The following is a 19173-nucleotide window of genomic DNA, read 5'->3' as shown; positions in this document are numbered from 1 at the left end:
TCAATTACATTGCGTATATCACAAAGTTATTTTATTCCGTTCTTCTTATCTTACATGTTACTTGATGTAGATTATACGAAACAAGGAGAAATTATCTACAGACTAATCACGTGAACGGCTGAACATGGTTCACAAATGAGACAAAGGGGGCTCGGAATGAAATAAAATGAAATCCAGGTTGCATTACAAGAGTAGAAAACTTGGGCCCTTTTTTTTAACATTCACTGATTTTTTTTTATTATTTGCCTTAATACGGAGAGATATAGAAAAACATACTTTGTTTGAGAAACAAACAGTTTGATAACTTATGAATATTTTGATGATCCGATAATAATTAATAATTAATTAATATTAATAATAATAGCAATAATCATGTTCAAGTACCATCTATGTATAATTATTATATTATATAAGAGAGAGAGAGGTGCGCGGCGAGAGCGCGATGCATGGGGGCTGGTGGCTTGCGCACGCGCACGTCCACAAACGTTTCTTTTTTTCTTATCTCTTCCTTTCTCCGAAATATATACTATTAATTAATCATTTTTTCTCCCTTCACTTATTCATGCAAAACTTCTACAGTGATAACCGATGCTGCGGGGTCTCGTATCCTACTTTGTGCGCCGTTGCTTGCGCGTGCACACGAGCCATCCCGGAACCAATGTTATATACAATATTTCCTTCGACTTATCGCTGCGTTCCCTTTCCACGTATCTCTTCGTTCTTCGCTCCGCTGCGTTACCTTGTGCCCTTATATGCCCTTATTCTCCCGTTTCTCTACCATCGTTTTACAACCATTCGGATTTCAGTACCGTAGACTCCCGTTTTAACCCGTTGCCTAATATTCCGTCAGCCCCCTCCTCCTCTTTTGTCATTAGTATCTTTCTTGTCTTATAACCGCTCCGATCCGTTTTTTTTTTCCACTGGTATCCTCGGATTTTCATGTAGGAGAATATGGGCTCCGCCACATATACCTTACAGAAGTAGGCACAGCGATTTCTTCTTCTGCTTCATCTTCTTCTCTGGCGATTTCTTGTTTATTTGCCGCACCAGGTCGTAGAAAATCTGAAAGCGAAAGATGACAAAGTTGTTAAAGCTGTGTGTCAACTGTCAGCTAGAACTCGATTATTAGCGTTGTATAAAATATTGTGCGAGCTAACCAGTTATTTTCATTAAAATATATTTAGCTACGAGATTGTAAAGCGCGATTTGTAAAATGCTCAAATCAGAATAAATGGAATTGTGAGTTCAACTTACATCGCGAACGTTAATTTTAGCTTTGGCAGAGGTCTCCATAAACACACAATTGAATTGCCGGGCAAGGTTGACACCCTGATCCTTTCCTACTACCCTCTCGTCCTCCAGGTCGCACTTGTTACCTACTAGCACCATCGGCACATCATCCGTGTCCTTTACCCGCAGGATCTGTTCCCTGAGGTCTTGCAGGTCGTTGAAGGTTGATTGTGCTGTTATCGAATACACTAACACGAAGCCCTGCCCATTTTTCATATAAAGGTCCCTCATGGCTGTGAATTGTTCCTGCGAACGGACAAGAATAATAACGTCACTCAAAAATGTAATTCGTATCCGTTGCAATCGTAAAATGAAAGTGAAAGTTACGCGACGCGTTAAAAGATAAGCGAAGCAGCGTGTCTTCGTGCTATTTCATGTTGCTATTGAAGAATTCCGTTCGCGTTGCGAAAGAAAATAGAAAATATAAAAGAGAAACAAGACAAACTCATATATTCAGGCAGAAATGGACGAAATTTCACATCTCAACAGTGCATTCGCGTATTCGAGGTGAAAAAACGGCAGACGTGTGTTACGGAGGAAGATTACTTACCGTGCCGGCTGTGTCTAGAATTTCTAACATACATTGTTGACCGTCGACCTCGACTTGCTTGCGGTAACTGTCCTCGATCGTCGGGTCATACTTCTCTACGAAGATTTCCTGCACGAACTGGACAGTGAGGGCGGACTTGCCTACACCTCCGCTGCCCAGCACCACTATTTTATATTCGCGCATCTCCTTTGCCCTACCTACTGCCTATGGGCCTGATCACAGTCGAGGGGTCACCGAATCCGCCACGTTTTGCCTCGATTTGCTCTCAGTGAGACGGACCTGAAACAACAATCGTGCAACCGTCCAGTTAAAGGCCACGGACATTACACAACGGGTTAATTTTAATGACACACCTTCCTCAGGACGACTCACAGCCTTTATGACTCAATGCTTTTTACGCGTATATACGGTGATTTCACGCGAAATAAAGCCAAGATCGTATATACACGATTATGGTAAATTACTAGGCTCGTTACATACACACGTGCAAAAAGGTAATCATATTCTTCCACGAAGATGTAATAGTCTTTACAATTTCTAATCACATCAAGTTAAGAATTTATTAAACACAAAAAATTATTCATATAGATAACGTCGAGAATGTAAACATTTAATAATTGTATTTAAATACATTTAAATATAATTAAATGTAAAAGAGACGTTGGCTCAATTTTATGTTATTACATTTCGGGGTGCGTCGTTCAAGTTTTAAATTCAAACTCTGTACTACGTAGTGTCTCGCGAAATAAGTTTTCTCTTTTAAGCCGGCTTCCTAAAGCCGAAAGATTATATTGCTATCGTGCAAAATTCAGGCATCCGGAAACGGAAGCGGTATGGTTAATTGTTTCACGGGAAAGCAATACCATTTGCTCCACAAAGTCACGCGTTGCGTCGCGGCTCGTGTTTTGCTTCGGCGAAGCGCGTTGTTTCGCGCGACGAATGGCAGAGCGAGAGGGAAAACGCGGACGCCGCAAATGGGATGTCGATTGGTCGGCGGTGGCATCATGGCGACGCGCCGCGGCCAATCGAGGGCCGCGGAATTCTTTGCGCCAATCCGTCATTGATTTTACCTTATGAATGGACCTGTACTGATGAAAGCCGCCGCCACTCTCGGACTTTCGGCACGTTACAGCGTTTGATAAAGTTACGCCTCTCGAAGGCGTAACGTTGCTACAATGCAATTTGAAATTTTATAACAACAGACTCCTCTCGATGTTTTTTATGCATGAAGGAGAACTTTTAAAAAACCTACACATCGTATCCAATTTTCGTCTGCGTTTCTGTTTCGACAATTTGAAACAATTCAAATTTTTCATCGAAATTGCATTCAATATTTTTATTTCTCGGTTGGTTATTATTTATTATACATATATGCATCGAACGCTCTGAAACCGCATTTAATTCCATTTGTTTATTTATCGTTATTTTCATTTACCTTGTAAAGAGAATTGAATTTTGTTGGCTGGCTATCGTTATACGAGAATAAGCAGCTTTCTTTCGTGAATACTTAATATAAGGTGGAAATATACGGTGGCGTGCTTCTGAATAACTTCGTATGAGGTATCATTCCGACCGGGTTGATCGTGAATAAATAATTCGCCGAAATGTCACTTGACGAATTTGCGAAATCGTTATCTATCTTCGAACGGTCGTAAGTCACCGCGACGGCGGGCCGACTTCAAATGTAGTTCCCGAACACACATGGCAATCTCTTCGAGAAAGAGGCAGGCAAAAGCTTTTGCACTGGAATGGAACTTGAAAGTTTCTCAGTATTTTCTTGGACAACACGCTTTCTTTTTCTGATCTTTACAGAACGAGATTAACCACGATTACAATGTTTCGAGAAAAAACGAGCACGTTGTGGGCAAAAATGAGAACTCGTGGAGAGGAACACGTACGGCAGGAAATAACTTCGTTATCTTTTACGAGCGTATCTTTCCCGGAAATAGCTCTCAAGCTTTTTTTTCTCCACGATTTTCCTTGCTCGCCGCGATGTACTCCGATCGTGTTTAATTTTTCGCCAACTTTCCTCTGTTCTCCAGGCCAAGCTTGCGGTAGCGTTGTTCTCCTGTAAGTTTGTTAACGAAGACCAAACAGTATCTATAATAACACGACGTGCCGATATCGCGAGGCAACATCGATCCGGATATTTCGCGGAATAATGGGCTCCGCGGGAGAGAGAAGCACGGGTCGCTCGTTTATAACTTCGTTATAACGTATTTACAATCCGCAATTTCGTTATAATACGCCGCATACGGTACAATTTAGTGCGCCGTGAATTAATGGGCGTCGCACAAGTGCGGGCACGTACGTAGCGGGCAACAAGTCGACGTTCCAGGAGTAACCAGGCGGATCGAACTTTTAGCGCTGCTCCAATTTATCTCCGCGACCAAAAAAAATATCGAATACAAAGCTACAAACACATATATATACATATATATGTATACACACACACACACACACACACACGGTTACAGACTAGAAGGAAGCTCGCCCAGAGCTCTTCTGATTTAGTTATCAAGCTTTGACATGGGACAACGGCGGGTAAATCTCCATCCGCATCTTCCATCCGAGATTTAAGACTTCGTCGATATAGAAATCGAAGGGGCTGGCCTTCCCAAAACACGTACACGTGCGGGTTTTCTTCGAGAAAAGGGAAACCTCCAACCCGATTTGCGCCCTGTATTCATTTATCTCGAAAGATAAAGGTAACCGCAGCGATGGTTTACTTTGTTAAGAACACCCGAACTCTCCGTACGACGTGATATCAGAGGATTGGGACGTCATGGAAACCGAGACGGAATTCTGGCGAATTTATACACGATGTACAAAAACGAAAACGATCGCTTCGTTCGTGTTTTGTGGAAGTTTACAACAACTTGCGAATTCTTGATCTTGAATTTCTAACCTTGAGATGTCATCTCTCATCTGTTCTTTTTAACCCTTTTTAACCCTTCACGTTCACGTTCATTTCTCTCGACTGTCTCTGAGCATCCACTTGTTGACAAACTCGTTTTCCGTGCGATACGCACGAGGTTCTTTGTACGTTTATCTCGCGCTGGAAGCTGGCTCGAATGAACTTTGATCAACCTCCGTCTTTGACTTTAATTAAGCGTATTTTACTGCCAGGAGATGTCAGACTGTGACAATTAAAGTCGCTAAACGCGGGAATTAGAAAGCAAGGCTCCTCGCGGAGTTTCTCGTTCTCGTAACGTACGTATTTCAGCCGTACAGAAAACGCAACTCGCAGAGATAAATGTTGCAGTTACGTCACTTCGCGCTGTGTAATTTTTACTGTGTACTCGTATGTGAGTAATTCGTCATTTACCACTTTATTATTTCCGACTCATTGAGGGTCAAGTTTTGAAGTTTTCCTCGTTCTCTGCACTGTTAAACAATGTTGAAGCATGAAATTTAAACCCAATACCTTGAGTTAATAATAGCATTTTGTTATTTTTAACCAACATGTAGGTGTGTCGAAATTTATTATTTTAACACAAAAGAGTATTATTTTATAACTCCATTAATTTAGTTAAATTAATAATATTAGCAATAATAGGAGCAATGACAATCTATAAAAATGGTTAAAAATGACTCAAATTGAGTCTAATTTGACACTACGAATTTAACAGTCTGATGCTAATTGTAGATCTTATTTTTCAAACCGTCGCGTCGCATTTCAAGAATACAAGATTATAACAAGCAAGCACGTAGTCTTTACTTTTTAAAAATTCAGGATCAAAAAGATCATAAGATATTTAAGAAAATATGGATTCCCGAGAAAAGACGGTCGCGCTCTCCGACTCCGCTGATATCTCCAGTTAAGCTTTCTCAGCTTTCTCACTCCTTACTTCTGCCAACTCCACGATCCTCTTACGAATTTATCGGAATGGAACGAAATTGACTCGACCTTGCGCGCGTTTACGATCTGCGTCCCGCGAGATTTCCCTCAAGATGTTCGCGTAAGTACTTCGCTAATCGCCGCAGACCTAAGACCGATTTACCGTCGAAACGCCGACGAAAACTCGTTACACAAAGCTCGCGTATAGTCTCGTGTATGCCTATACGTGTGTGAGGGTGTTTTGCAGCGTAAACGTGCGCGCATACATGACCCTCGCGCGCAGCTGACACGTACATATCGGCGAGTGCTACGAGGCGCAATCGCCGTTGTCGTACATCCCGGACGCGTGCAAGGACCTGTGTCTGTCACGCCCGTGTGTGTGTGTATGTGTGTGTGTGCCCGCGGTGCTTTACACACAGAGCACAGGAGGGATGTATCGCACACGTATGTACACCGACGCGCCGCCAATCACTTTGACCTGTAAATACGTTATCTGCTCCAGCGACTCCCGATACACTTGATTGCACTCGGTCACCTCTACCGACATCGAGTCACTTCACCCAACCGGGTCTTTACTCCTCGAAGGCGAAGCGGGTATCGTCATCGACGTGCACGTCGCCCGTTGTTACGCACGCACGCACACATGCATGCATACACACATACACACACACATATGCCGCGAGAGCGTCGCATCACGTCGCGTCTCGCTCGGAAGGTGGAACGACCGAAACCAATCATCGCCGTTGCGGGAGACACCCGACCAGACGCGATGGATTCAAAATGAAAGCAAAATAAGCCCGCGATTCAGATCTTATTATTAACTGCTCCGCAATTCTTTTCTCATCGCGTTCTTCGGGCGATTGAAATCCAGAGCTTGCACTTTCATCCTCGTACCTCACATTCGAGGCAGACACTCCACAAATTATAAATTATAAATTCGCTCCACTTGAGCGCGACGATACTTAATCGTAGCACGTGTAACGCACGTATTTATGGAGCCCGCTTGTCTTTTTTGGATCTCGCGTTTCAAAGATTGGCTCTTTGAAGCTTACAGATCCATTCTCATCGCTCTGATTGCGAAAAACCTATCGGTGCCTTCCCAAGTTCGCTTACTCTACCTCAGAGACCGTGTGGCCGATATTTTCTGTTACGCGACTGAAGATTGATCGCCGGAGAAAGAGAGCGCGTCAAAGACGGGGCGGCGAAAAAAGCTTTGGAAAGTATCGGTGCGAAACGCGGTCAATCTCGCGATCTCGGAGGTCTGGCTTGCGCCGCCGCGCCGTGGCTGCGCGGCTGACGGCGTGGACGTGCGCTTAGGGCACGTGTGTGTCGAAATGGACAATACAGAAGGCGTATTATCAATCCCTCCCGTTGCGTCACGCGTGATATTAAACGTAATTTCCAAGGATAGCGTGGGCCCCGCTGCTATCCTTGCTCCAGAAATACGCGGCGGTATATGGCAGAAGATATATATATGACGGAATGAAGCCTTAATATCAACAGGCATGTTCGGCGATCGTCTCGAGCAACTTGACTATCGATTATTGATTCATTCAATTCTATTACCGCGTACGAATCGTGGAGACTGTAGACTGTAAGCGCGACCGCTGATGGCCGGTTGAAGGAGACCTCGATTCGAAATTGAGAAAGATGGCGAGGATAAGGTGCGGTATTCGCGAATGTTTGATCACTTCGTTAGCCTGAAGAATTCTCGAGCCGGAGCCTCGAGGTAGAGTGTCCTTATCGGGCGCTGACATTGATACGAGTAAAAAAAGGAAACTCGCGCAACAAACTCTTCTATTTATACTTCCCGTATATACCTTACGCACGGCGTAGTAGTCGTTCCCCTCGAATCTTACACGACGTATGATTCCCCCGAAGAGGGAAGTCCTTCGTGCGCGGGGAGAGCTATGAAGTTGGAAGGGTAAGCACCTTTCTATAAAAGGCACATCGCCACGACGATGATTGCAAACGACCTGACGATATGAGAAAGGGGGAACGCGCGCGGCAATCATTCTGCAATATATAGGGCGTCTTAGAATAACTACTGTCGTCCCGGTCTACCATTTCGAGATGGAGCATGGAGCCTTCCTTAGCGAATGTTGAAACGTTCGGCGAGAGTATTTTGCGCCCGATTCGTTATTTTCAGATTAAGATATAATAATAACGCGACCAATATAGATTTATTTCTGTACTACTCCTCGTATCGTTTTTACAATAAAACATCTTCTATTTAAAATGTTTACAGCATAGGTCAAATATGTGTGTGATCGAGCTTTGTCGCACACGCGAAAAATATTTCTCAATGATATTTTTCTCGTTAAGCATCTTTAAGTTCCTTAACGTTCGCTATACACAAACGGCTAAATATAGAAAATCACTTTCATTTAGGTCTACGTCTCGGTAAGTCCGTCTCACCTCTGAAATGCCCACTGAAGCGGGACGCGTGTACGGAACGATCGCGGTGGTGCCTGCAGGTTTTATCTCGTCTCACAGATTTCATTCCCTATCGCCTGACGCATGCCACGCGCGTATCACGCGAGAGAGTCGCGTTCGTTCGATTATCGGGCCTCGGCGGGCGCGGCGCGGCGTGTGCGCGTATATATCACGTCTCTCTTCGCAGGCATCCCGGCAATCTGCCAGTCCGGTTCGGTTTCCGGTTTCTAGGCTACCAGTTTCCGGCCCCCGCGCCTCCACAGATCGGCCCGCGGCCGCGCGGACTTGTCTGTCGCCAGGGGGGGTCCGGAGACGCGCGTGTGACCCAATTGCTCGCCTCGCGCCGACTAACGTTTCTTCAACGTCTCGTCCCGTGTGCGAGTGAATTTGTATCTCTCGTGTCTTCCGTATCTCGACATTAATTCCGCCGGGAGTTAATCCTGGGATGTATAACGGAAGCTATATGCTGCGACGTATCTAAACGGAAACACCATAAATACGATTTACGACGAACGTTTAAGATACGAGATGGTAAAATAAAATGACAATATCCCTCTTTCCTATAAATTTCATTCACATTCTATAATTTCTTGAAATTTTATTTTCTGGATAATTCTCTTAACTCTACGCTTCAATATTATCGAACTATTCTCGCAATTTTTTTATTCAGGCTCCATACCGTAAATGAATTTTTTTCCTTCATACGTTGCTCATTCGTGCTGGTTTGTGGACATTGGTTCCATCGGATAAACACGGTCAATCAAACAGCTTGTTGCAGTGGTATGTCGACGTCGAACATTCATAGAATTTTTACCGTACAAATAGTTCTGCGTTTGCCATTGAAACACGATTTTATTGCCACAACATGATCGATTGTTTGCGATCAATCGGCCGTGTATTAGTACATGCACGCTAGACTACACAGATTTTCGCCAAATATTGTTATTAATGGAATGGCACGCGCCAGACGGGCAGTTGCCAAGCTTAAAATCCGCGGATCGAAGGAAATGAACAGGAACGCTTGCCAGCTAGTGCATGTTCCTCTGCTGTCTCGGCCAGGTTCGATTTGACCCATTTTTCTGTTTAAAATATAGTAACTCCGTATAAACGTTGCTTTTTATTCTTTCATATTCCATGCTCCGTGAAATTAGTTTCTAAATCTAAACGAATATTTGTATAATGCGAAAAAAATGGAAAAATATTCAATTAAAATTACATCGATTAAAATTATATGTATAAGTGCTTATTTAAATTTAGACCTATACAAGAAACAAACGAAACAGTTGAATAGAAGTTCAGTTAAACAGAAGCGGTTCAGCAACCAAGTTCTATGAAGCGCGAAACTGTCGCCTCATCGTCAGAAGTCTCAAGAAACTTGTGAAAGCCGCGTCAGGCTTCGTAAGTTTCTCTTCTTAAAATATCACCTAAAGCTGTAATACTTTAATGGAGCGGCGAGATGTGATTCTTAATTACCGCGTACTGAAAATGCACTGATAAAAGAAACTTCGCCCGTAAAAAACGATTTGGTGCGCAGATTTTTGTACGTTTTGTAAGTTTTCTGTTAAATAATAAAACAAATCCTTGGATTGCCGGTTTTCACCGTGGAAAAGCTATCGGTATTTTGTCGCATAGTCAGTGTGAAGTGATCAATAGAGTCCGTAAATCTCCCATCCAGCTACGAACTTTTTGCGATAGTTCTCCAGAAAAAAAAAAAATATCGCAGAAAATATCCCGTTGTTTGTACAACATCCTACATAGCTATATCTGCGATAAATAATATCTGCATAAATCGATCGTTGTTCCTTTGTGTGTTTAAAATTATTCATATTAATATCAAGATATCCCCCTCTCCCCCCACGCGCGCATAATAATTTATTTCCATTATACCGTGAGATCGTACGTTACTAATTCCGATTAGCGTAGCTCGCCCCGATTCACAAGTGCAAACAGTGGAGAAACTTATCTTTAACTTCACTTTAATAATCGAATAAATAACTAAAGAATCTCATTTAGGAATTAATGTCCCGTTTCTCACTCGCATGTTTCTCATATACTTAGCGAGCAGTCACGAGGGTTAATCCTGTGTGAAAACGTATCGCATTTGATTAACAGAGAGCAAATTGCGTGCACGTACGTTGCGCAACAGTAGTTAAGCGACATTCACACGGAACGCGGTCGCGAGAGAGAGAGAGAGCAGCCTCAGTTTTATTTCTGTCGTTGACGCGGCGTTACAGTCGTGGTAAATAGTGGCAGGCGCATATACACTCGCAAACCAAACTACGCGATACCGCAAAGACAATGCAGTAGTGCTGAAGCGCGCATTATCATATAGCTGCAGCGATAATCGCGCGGGACTTGCCTTATCGTGCAGTCAGCTAATTATCCGCGTGCGCGCGTTTCTTCTTTTATAATACCTCCGTTGTTTAACTGATATACTCGGATAAATCTAGAATCTAGAACGGGCAGAGTCTCTGCTCTCATTAAAAATAGTGTAAACTCCCCCGAGAGGACAAAGGTGACACGATATCATTGATCTTTCCCAGTCGTAATGTTCCTTTCATTGGCCGCGCGTGTCCATCCCTCGAGCGAAAAGCTAAAATCGAAGGAACTGACCGAACGGTGGTCTTAACCCACTATTACTCGATTATCGGAATCTGATCCGAGAGAATAGAATTTTCATTAATTTCATTAGTTTCGTCCAGAAACAAGTTTAAATATTGCCGTGGAATTTAACTAGATTTCAGTTTTTACTCCATTTATCAATTTACTCTATTTATTAATCGGATCATTCAACATGCCACCGCAAAACGTTCAAGAGTCATATATCGACGTTTTTGCAGCGTGAGAGAGAAAGAGAGGCCGGGGAGGATTCTGCACGGGAAGGACATACGATGCAGATTCCCATCGCTGCATTAGACAGCTAATAGATGGTCCCAATGTGTCAGCTACCGTTTGACCGCGTGTAACATCGCTGTCTGAAACCGATACGAGGTCTACGTCGTGTCTGCCGGTGGACGAACACCGTCGTTAATTACGTTAAACGCGAGTCCCGAATTAACTCTCGATAATTTCGGGATTTGTAAGATTGACGGTGAGATATCAAATGTCTCGATAAATTTCAAACAACGCCAGAATTGGTAATTTCAATTACACGTTCCCCCGTCTCCTACTCCCTCCCTGAACGATCCAATTTACCCGCGTTGCACGTTTACGCGTCAACGTAGATATAGACGTGATTATTATCGTTACAGTGTGGCGTACAGACGCGTGCTCGAACTAATGCGGCCAATTACCTTCGCAATTTAAGTTGATCGCGTTAATTATCGCGGGCACACTTTTATTTTCGACAAATCCCCGACGTGTTTAACGCGTTAGTAAACGAGAGCCAATTAAATCACGCGCTTCGCAACTTGTTCACGGTTACGCTACGTCAAATTGTTCATTTATCACAAGAATATCAGGCCCAGATCTTACGATTTCTTTTTCTCTAATAATTCTTGCTTATAATTGATATTCCTCGAGGCTCTCTCTCTTAGCTAATAAATCCCGAATAATCCTGTATAACGCTATTTCAATTCATAACGCCTCGCGTTTCGAATAATTTTACGCGGAAAGGCAGAATAATGTCGGCAGAATAATATCCCGTAGCCTCTTCTGCGGGAAGAGCCTACACATTGATTTTGTGCCTGAAGAATTCATATGTTAATCGGACGAGTAGGATCACCACGTGCTGCCTACGCGAGACAAATGCAGGAAATCACTCGCCTTCCTAAGGCCGGCTTCGTCGCGTATATATAGGGCACGTATTATGCATCGCCGTAATAATGCGTGATATGAAACCTCGCGCTTAACACCGTAAACGTTTAGCTGAAAGAGAGTCGACAGTTATTTAATAAAACAATTATGTATATTCTATTATATACGCGCCGTGAAATAATACAATTAATTAATTGGTAGCTTTTACTCTGCTTTCACTCCTTGTCTGATTACAAATCTATATGAGAATGCAGGTTTCGTGGCTGTGAAAAAAATGCTTTGCGGTTAAAACGACTGGTGTAACCGGTTTCCATAATGCAAACCGCTGATATACTGTAAGATTATTAGATACAAAATGATGAATGTGTATATTGAATGTTAAGATAAATAGTATTACTCTCGCGTGTGTCATGTTATTTAACATTAACAAGCATGTTTTATCAATTCTTCAATTTACATGTTTAACCCTAGACAGACTCACTTATTTTTCTCATACGTGAATGACTCACTGGGGTGTCACGATACCCCAAACTTGTACCGCGTGTATAATATTTCCAGAATGTTCTTAGAAAACTTTATAATAGATAATTTTCTTTGTTGTTTAATAGGGAAGACGATAGTAGTCATCAATTTGCGATAGTAAAAAAAAAAAACAGTAAAAAAATTTCGAAAAACAAGAAAAAGAACCAAAAAATGGGCTGAAATGACTATTTTTATAAAAAATGCTGTAGTTTTTCATAAAATTCACCGATTTTAAAATTTCCAACAGATTTTGAAAGACGAATAGACAACCTTCAAGGGCATGTAAGCGATTTTTTCGTTTCTTAGAAAAAACATATTTCTTTGAACATCTGAAGTAGAGGAAATGACGAAAAACTGTTGGATGGGAAAAATCGCAAGGGATGGAAAGTAAAACAGATTCTGTCGATTATTATTTATTTGAAAGGTAGTCAAAAGTTATAAAAGTATATGGAAACAGTAAAATTAACTATAAAAACTTTACAAAGTTTTAGTCAGTTACTGTGCAAGAACAGCAAAAATGAAATAATTGACCGAATCTTAAACAATTATATATGAAACAGGGGTAGAATTTTCCGGGGAGTGCTATTAAGTGTATAATTTTTCGTTACCAATTTTCACAAAAAATCTGAAATATACTTTACTGTGGTAAATGTCAAGCGTAAATGACTCACTGGGGTGTCACGATACCCCAAACGATTTTCTTTTTCGGTCACAGCTGCTGCACGGATCTAACGCACTCGCTGAATCACAGAGGTTGATTGCCGGATGATTAAACTGAATTATGGTTAGGGTCTCGTTATGAAAACTAACCTTCCTAAGGCAGGGGCTCAATTTGAATTTCGCGTGGGGTCTCGTAACAGAGACCCCAGAGAAAAATAAGTGAGTCTGTCTAGGGTTAATACAGGATCGTTAAAGGCTTACAATTTACTTTACAATAAACTCTTAATTTATTGCAGATTTTATAATTAAAACCTTTGACAACTTTCTTATTGCTATATTTTAATAGTATAGTAAATTTATTTACTGCTTCTATTTTTATTATCAAAAGGTTACATTAATTTTAGCGGTAAGTGTTATAAATATATGGAAAGAAGTCGTGGAACGAAAGACACCGTGACACCTCATCCCTAGAAAAAAAATTTCCATAATCCGTATCATTGCGTGTCGCGCAATGAGTCATGCTTCGTGAACCTTATGGTGCGTAACCCTCAGAGGGCCTTTATTAAGCTTCCCAGTGAAGCGTCCATGTTGTACATTTCATGGAAATTATGAAACGTCATCCTTCACACGTTCTTTTTAATTTTACCGACGCGCGCACCCCTTTAATTGAATAAACGTTATTACGTTACGAACAACGTTAAAAACCAATATTTATTTAATCGAACGACTCGGAATATTTTCTCGAGTCTTCGGGTGGATTCGCATTTATGGAGGTTTAAACGGAATCGGATGCGACGATCGAGAGACCCGTTTTTTCTTTCCTCGAGGTGCAAAAGCGCAAAACCGAATCACCATCAAGAAGCGCGAAAACTTCACCTCGAAATAGCTCGATATTGGCGCGTAAACACCGATGTTTACGCGTCGCTATTTCGAAGACAGGACGAGACGGGGACGGCAAGTCGGAGGGCGACTATCGAGTTCAAAGTCGAGCAAAGTCTCGTTTTCGCGCAGCCGAGTAACGCTCCTACGTATTCAACAGGCGCGATCGTTTGTAGCGGCGAATTTACGCAGTCACGACTGGCAGTTGCTCGGCTTCGCGTTTATCAATGGAAATGTTTACGGAACGATATATCGTAACGGACAGGGTTCTCAGCTTGCGTAGTTTTTCAGGAGAGAGAGAGAGATTGCAGGTGTCGACGATAAAGCTCCAAACAACACTTTGCCCATTTATTTATTTTTTTTTTAACCAAGATTTTTTTACTTCTCACGTAACCTGCTCACCGGACCGCGTTAATTCCGACGATCCGGAACGTGTCAGCTCGCGTGTAAAATCTCGCCCGACGAAAATCAAATTGTCACAAACGAATGGACGATTACGGTAAATTGAATAGGCTTAACGAGTTTCCAGGAGATTAGCGGAAATGGCGAGCGTCGTAAGAGCGTGAAACACGCGGCGAACGCGGAGAGCCAGGAAGACGCAGCTGGGGACCCCGCTTGCTGATCGAAGGGGGCTTTGCGAGCGAAGGAGAGAAAAAGGGTGCCGAGTATCTTATTAAGAAAAAAAAACTGCAACTCCATTCTATTACAAAGATACAAATTGCGAGACACGGTGACACGATGTATCGATCATTACTATTATTATTCTACTTATTACTTATCTATTTTTGTTGGCAGGATTCTAGACGCTAAAGACACCAAATCGATTGCAAATTGCACCGGTGCATTATAAATCAATCTACATAAACCAAATCTATACTCGTTTGTAACGAAGAAGCAGCGTGCTCGTGTAATATTTTCGCGAACAATGCATTCCAGAATGAAACGGGCGATATTATGAGAGAAAAAAAACTATACTCTATTACGGGAACGAGATCCGTGTAAGTGCGGCATCAATCTTGATAATCGTTCGTAACCATCGATCAAACAACGCGGAGTAAGATTTCTTGATTCAGCTTTCAAGGATGAACGCGGTCCGTTGGCGGGTTTTATCGCTTAAATAAAATGCTTTATCGTTTTTACCACGCGATACGCGACGATATCGTATTCGCTAATTGTGCGCCTGGTCTTCCTCTAGCGTCACGTTGACACATACGCACACACGTGTCGATTGACATATCGGACGATACCGCGCGGAAATTATTATCGACGTACTTTCCTCGCAATTTCGCGCCTTGAGAGCATTCGATTTATCTTTGGGATTTGCAAGGATATTTCGGAACGTTCAAAGTGGCTTATCCCTTAGCGTTCAACGTGCTGTCTAATGCCATTCGGTTCAACAAGTCACAAATAACGCGAAAGTAAAATTGGCGAACGCGCCCGCGAATCGCGAACCAGAGATCTTACGCGGCATTACGACGTTCGATATTCGAATTGAATTCGCGTTTTCTCGCCGTGTACTTTTACATTGCCGTAAAAATACACGGGAAAAATATCGGTCGTGACGCGTGACATTTCAAGACACCCCAAAGTGGAAAATTTTATAAAATTTACATCGTGTTCGATCATCCGCAATTTGCCCGCGCATTTATCCACGCTAGAAAAAAATTATAAACAAAGAATATTCTTCCATCTCTCGACACGTAAATGGAATCTCTCGCGACCAAGTGAGAATACTCGATTAGCATTATGTGTTCGACATTCTTGCCGTCTTTCTTCCCAGAAGCCACTTCCTGCGCGTCGCCGATGACTCACGTGAGTCGACTATGGATTTAAAACACGTTACGGTTTCTTCGGTGATCTTTGTTGAAAAGGCCGTGGAAAAGACCAATCACGAAATTTTCCACGGGTGTAAAAATATACGTAAAGAGAGCGAATCAAGGCCGTCCAGCTTAAAAGCTCCAAAGCTCCGCACGTCAAAAGAGATTTTTAATTTCGCTCCTAAGCTCCCGCGATCCGTGAATACAATTCTGCCTGCAGTTTTAGATTATTTTTTTTGCATGTGAGTGTATTGAGAAATCAAATGTTCCTCGTAATACAGAGCACGTAAAAATATAAATAGGATTTTATCGCGAATTAGGTCATTTCTAAAGTGGGCTAAAATGTTCATTCTATCCTACGTTAAAAAGCTTCAATTTGAATTTTTTACTTAGATTTCGACTTTTATAGATTTTGATTTTAATATTTTAAAAAGTATAGCAGGGGTAGACTAGTTTCTTTAATAAATTAGTACGGATATGAATAAATTAAAAATGATCAGAAACGTTAATTGACCCTCTTTCGAAATCGATTTAAGTGAGTGTCAACATTCTTACCACGTAATGTCTTCTATCTGTCTTTTTCCCGGATCGATAACATTTTAAACATTATACATATCTCATTCTAGTGCGCTGCTTCCCTCGTGTTCGGCACCCTCCCTAGTCTCTTCGATATTAAAACGATTAATCCCTATTCTTTTTTTTTTCTCCCGTCGCCGCATTACGGGCTTAAATTGATGAGATTCGTGTCAACGCTTCAGATTTGAAAGACCCTATAACTTCAGGTTGATATATCGGACGTAGGGATCATCTTCATCGTTCCGTTAAAAAACTTTAATAGACAAATTTTTCAAGTGAGCGAGCTCAACAATTGGCAGATGACAAAGAGGTAACTTCAACTCGGGTTTATCTGGGTTCTTTTTTCCGCCACGGAAAGAAAATATGTCTAAGGCTCCTTGTGTCCACACGATGCTAGAAATCGCTCCGAGATCTCGGACGGGGAAAGAATTGACCAATCACATTTCAACAATTTGGCCAATTGACCAACGCGATTACTTAATTCTTTCTCCGTCCGAGATCTCGGAGCGATTTCTAGCATCGTGGACACACAAGGCTTTACACAAACGGAAAGAGAGACGGGGGGAAAAAAACAAGCGAAGACTGAATTAATCGCACTTAATTTTACCACTCTCTCCGATCGTATTTTCCTGCGTTACTGTACATACACTCACTCTTGTTTCCTCTTTCTCCCCTCGTCAAATCCCCATTAGCGTGCACGGCGTTTATTTTATTTTAAACGTCGAGAAAGAGAGAGAGGGTGCAAGGAACTACGGGCCGAAAAGAACCCGCACACGGCTTTGTCTTCGGCGATCTACCTCCGAGCGAGCGAACGAGCGATTTATTTCTTCGTCGCATTAGTCACGCAGAAGCCCCTGCGTGACATTCCTACGGACGCTCGTTAGTGACCAATTACAGTGCAGCCGCGTTTCCACGTATATCCACGTGCGAAAACGGCAGGACCGGAAACGGGGGACGGGGGAGAGACGGAGAAACGTGAGGATCGGTCTAAACCGCTCGGCGTTGGATTCCACCTGAACCGTTTCTTTCCGGACCTCGTGAAAAACCCCCGTCATCGTCGGCGTACAATACATCATCGGCGAGCGCGGCTCGGCTCGGGCGGGCCGTGACCGTAAGAGGAAACGCTAGTTGCCCGGTGTGGAGAACGAGGCGAGCGAGCGAGCGAGCCGGGCGATCCTCGTTCGCGCGCGCACGCACGCGTCCTCTCGCTCGCTCGGGGAAAATATCACGCGGCGAGATAACACGAGAGGAAGAGAAACAACGCCCGGGGTTTCCTCGCGGGGTTCTTCCCGGAGGCGGCGGCTCGTCCGGAGACGAGGCGCGGAGGGAGCGAGGGAAAACGACGACGGCCACGCCGGTGTCGCAGACGCGCGCGAAGGCGATTCCCCCCGCGGATCGTCGTCGCGCTGCCGATCCCGTCGGTTCCCGGCGTTTTCCCCCGGCGCTCGCGAGAAAGAAGGGGAACGGGGAATCCGAATCGCGGGCGAAATTACGCGGCCGATCGTACGAGGCGACCGGGGACGATTCCCCGTCGCGAAGGCGCGCGCGGGCGGCCGCCGACGCCGCCGTCGTCGAGCGATTTCCGGTCGGTTCGGCATGCCACGCCAACGGCGCGATCGTGACGGCGCCTTCGGCGGACGCGGGGGAGAAGAGGAGGAGGACGAAGCGGGACGGGACGGAGCGGGGGAGGAGAGGGAGGATTCTTTTTTTAGAAGCCGCGCGCTTCCCGGTCTCGTGCCGGAATAAAATCCTTACCTCTCGTGCCTCCTGAATGCCCCACGCTCCTCGCTCGCGGGACACGGTTATCTCCCAGGGTTTCACTCGATAAATTCTCTCCGTCGTACTCGTTCCCTCGCCGTCTCTCTTGTCTCCTTCCTTCTGGTCGGTCTCTGTCGCTCGCGCAAGTCGGCTTCGGCGGCTCTCTCAGGCGCGCATACACGTACACACGCACGCAAGAGGCAAGCCTGTACGCTTTCTCTATCTCTCTCTTTCTCTTTCTTTCCCCTTCACGTCCCTCGTCGCCACGACTGAGAGATCCTCGCCCCTCGGCGATTAATAAGCGCTACCTGGCCCGCCCGTGCTCTCTCTCTCACTCTCTCTCTCTTGTCTCTTCTTTTTACTCGGCTCGGCTTTTCCGTCTCTGCACTGTCACGAGTCCATGGGGAGAGCCGAGTACACAACGAAGTCGCTGTGCGTCGACGACCGTTCTCGCCGTCGGACGGTTCTCGCCGACTCAACTAGCCCGACTGACTGACTTCACCCTGGTCGACGAGAGAGAGAGAGAGGTCGGAATTCGCGTCGCACGTTACTCACGCGCGCCAACCGGGTTCTCCGGCCGAGTTCTCTCGTCTCGTCGCCGAGGTTTGTGGCTCGCACACGCAGCACACGCCTGATATATCGGCACCGTGCGTACCGATCGATCCGCAGCCGCAGGCACACGCGACTCGCTCGCGGTTCACGAGGGCAACGCGAACCTCGAAGAAGGCGACGACGACGCTGATTACGCAGACGGACGCGCCTCTCTCACTCTTTCTCTCTCTTTCTCTCCTGTCGCCGCCTGCCTTTCCTATACCCCCGCCGCCTAGATTTTCACACTCTCGCGAGAAGACAACTGAAGACAACGCGACACCACTGCGCGATTCTACCGTTATCTAGGGCGATGCCTCTCCGCCGTTCGCCGCCGCGCCGCCGCCGTGCCCTCTAGGATGCGAACACGCACCGCCGCCATTGCCGTCGGCGCAGCCGACCGGGCGACTCCGCCGCCGTTCTGCCTTACCGACGGAGTCTAGGGAAAATCGCTAGGCGCGGTCATCAGCGCGAAGTGCGCGCAGCGTATCGTCGACGGT

At 44.4% G+C, this 19173-nt stretch overlaps 2 protein-coding genes across 3 annotated transcripts; both read right to left on the bottom strand.

The window, feature by feature from the left end:
- Positions 1 to 9: 9 nt before the first annotated feature.
- Positions 10 to 18992, bottom strand: LOC112457520 (ras-related protein Rap1). 2 transcript variants are annotated; one of them, XM_025020655.1, is made up of 4 exons: positions 18083 to 18992; positions 1841 to 2119; positions 1255 to 1536; positions 10 to 1062 (listed from the first exon to the last, which is right to left on the bottom strand). In XM_025020655.1, the coding sequence occupies exons 2-4, from the start codon at positions 2021 to 2023 to the stop codon at positions 973 to 975; spliced, it is 555 nt and encodes a 184-aa protein (XP_024876423.1). In that variant the 5' UTR covers positions 2024 to 2119; positions 18083 to 18992; the 3' UTR covers positions 10 to 972. The 2 variants fall into 2 exon arrangements, with proteins under 2 accessions (XP_024876423.1, XP_024876431.1); XM_025020663.1 differs by lacking the exon at positions 18083 to 18992 and adding an exon at positions 8100 to 8187.
- LOC112457533 lies at positions 2470 to 6793 on the bottom strand. Its single transcript, XM_025020672.1, has 2 exons — positions 6170 to 6793; positions 2470 to 3010 (listed from the first exon to the last, which is right to left on the bottom strand). The coding sequence occupies exons 1-2, from the start codon at positions 6226 to 6228 to the stop codon at positions 2635 to 2637; spliced, it is 435 nt and encodes a 144-aa protein (XP_024876440.1). The 5' UTR covers positions 6229 to 6793; the 3' UTR covers positions 2470 to 2634.
- Positions 18993 to 19173: the final 181 nt, after the last annotated feature.

The sequence above is a fragment of the Temnothorax curvispinosus genome, unplaced genomic scaffold (genome assembly GCF_003070985.1).
Source record: "Temnothorax curvispinosus isolate PA1 unplaced genomic scaffold, ASM307098v1 QBEX01000740.1, whole genome shotgun sequence".
NCBI lineage: Eukaryota > Metazoa > Arthropoda > Insecta > Hymenoptera > Formicidae > Temnothorax > Temnothorax curvispinosus.
The sequence above is the reverse complement of the archived record's forward strand: the minus strand, read 5'-3'. Positions and strand labels throughout refer to the sequence as shown.